At 46.0% G+C, this 1,178-nt stretch overlaps 1 protein-coding gene across 1 annotated transcript; it reads right to left on the bottom strand.

The window, feature by feature from the left end:
* Window positions 1-209: 209 nt before the first annotated feature.
* LOC102470670 (40S ribosomal protein S15a) lies at window positions 210-599 on the bottom strand. Its single transcript, XM_006145208.1, has one exon. It carries the CDS (start codon window positions 597-599, stop codon window positions 210-212), a length of 390 nt encoding a protein of 129 aa, XP_006145270.1.
* Between the last annotated feature and the right edge of the window lie 579 nt (window positions 600-1,178).

Here is a 1,178-nt window from a genome sequence, read left to right as displayed (position 1 = left end):
CCCAGCCACGCTGTGCCTCTGAGGGGCCAAGCAGGCTCCCACCCTGGGGTCTTTGCACTTGCTTTTCTCTGTGACTGCAAGACTCCTCTCCCCAGTTACCTACATGGCTTGCTGCCTCAGCCCTTCCAAGCCCTTAACCTCATTGCACAACTGTTTCTTTCTCCCCCCTCCCCATTGAGGCATTTGCTTTGTATGTCTGTATTATATCCCTAGAGAAAGAATGACGGCATCTTCTCTCCTGTAGGTTTCTGCCTTGCTTCTTCCTGGTCCATGATGCCAGCTGAGGTTGTCAGCACAGTGAAACCAAACGGAGGGGATGGGAGCAGATTATCCTGCCATTTCTCTAGATCTTTGAGTTGCACATCAAATCTGGGGCTGATCACTCCATCCTTGTTTAACCTGCCAGTGAGGTTCGCCATTCTTCCAGCTCTGTGGTCATTGGCCATTTCAGATTTGCCAGTGTAACCATGCTTCATCATCACAGTTAGAAACCGGACAGTGACGTTGGAATCTGGACTAATAAGAACCTGATATTTGCCTCTCTTTTTGGCATTGTTGATGCTCTTGAAAATATCAGCCAGGACATTCACGTGCACCATTATGGCGGCACAGAAAGATGGCGGAAAGCGTGCATAACTGTTTCTTAGCTAGAGACGCCTCCATGGAGGTAGGAGGGACTGAGACTAGGACAGATAATGACAATAAAAAGAAAGGAGTAAGCTTGTTGGAAAACCTAAAGAAATTTCAGTAAGAATTTGGCTAATATGTATGGGAGAGTAAATAAGAAAGAATTGAAGGAAGGTAGAACCAGTCTCAAAAGGCTTTGAATGTCAAGGAGGTAGATGTTTACTTTGTAGGCAAGGACATCCAACTGAGAATAAAAGTTAGTTCATTCAAACTTCCCCTGAACAATGTCCAATCAGGACCTCTGAATCAATGTTATTCCTGGGGTCTGAACATGTCCATGAAGCAAGCAAGAACATTGGCAAAGGAGCAACAAAACTTGGGAAGTTCCTTTTGGGCTCTTTCAGGAAGTAAATGAGAGAAAGTCGTCTTGCCAGAGCCACTGTTTAGATGTATGCATCCCATGATGTGGCACCTCAGGGTTGGAAATACGGATCCAAAAGCAATCCGACAGGAAGAGCAGGGGAAGGACAGAGTGGTCTTTTGATGCCCTT

The sequence above is a fragment of the Tupaia chinensis genome, unplaced genomic scaffold, assembly GCF_000334495.1.
Source record: "Tupaia chinensis unplaced genomic scaffold, TupChi_1.0 Scaffold000146_1, whole genome shotgun sequence".
Classification (NCBI taxonomy): Eukaryota; Metazoa; Chordata; class Mammalia; order Scandentia; family Tupaiidae; genus Tupaia; species Tupaia belangeri.
This window is presented reverse-complemented; position numbering and strand designations above follow the sequence as displayed.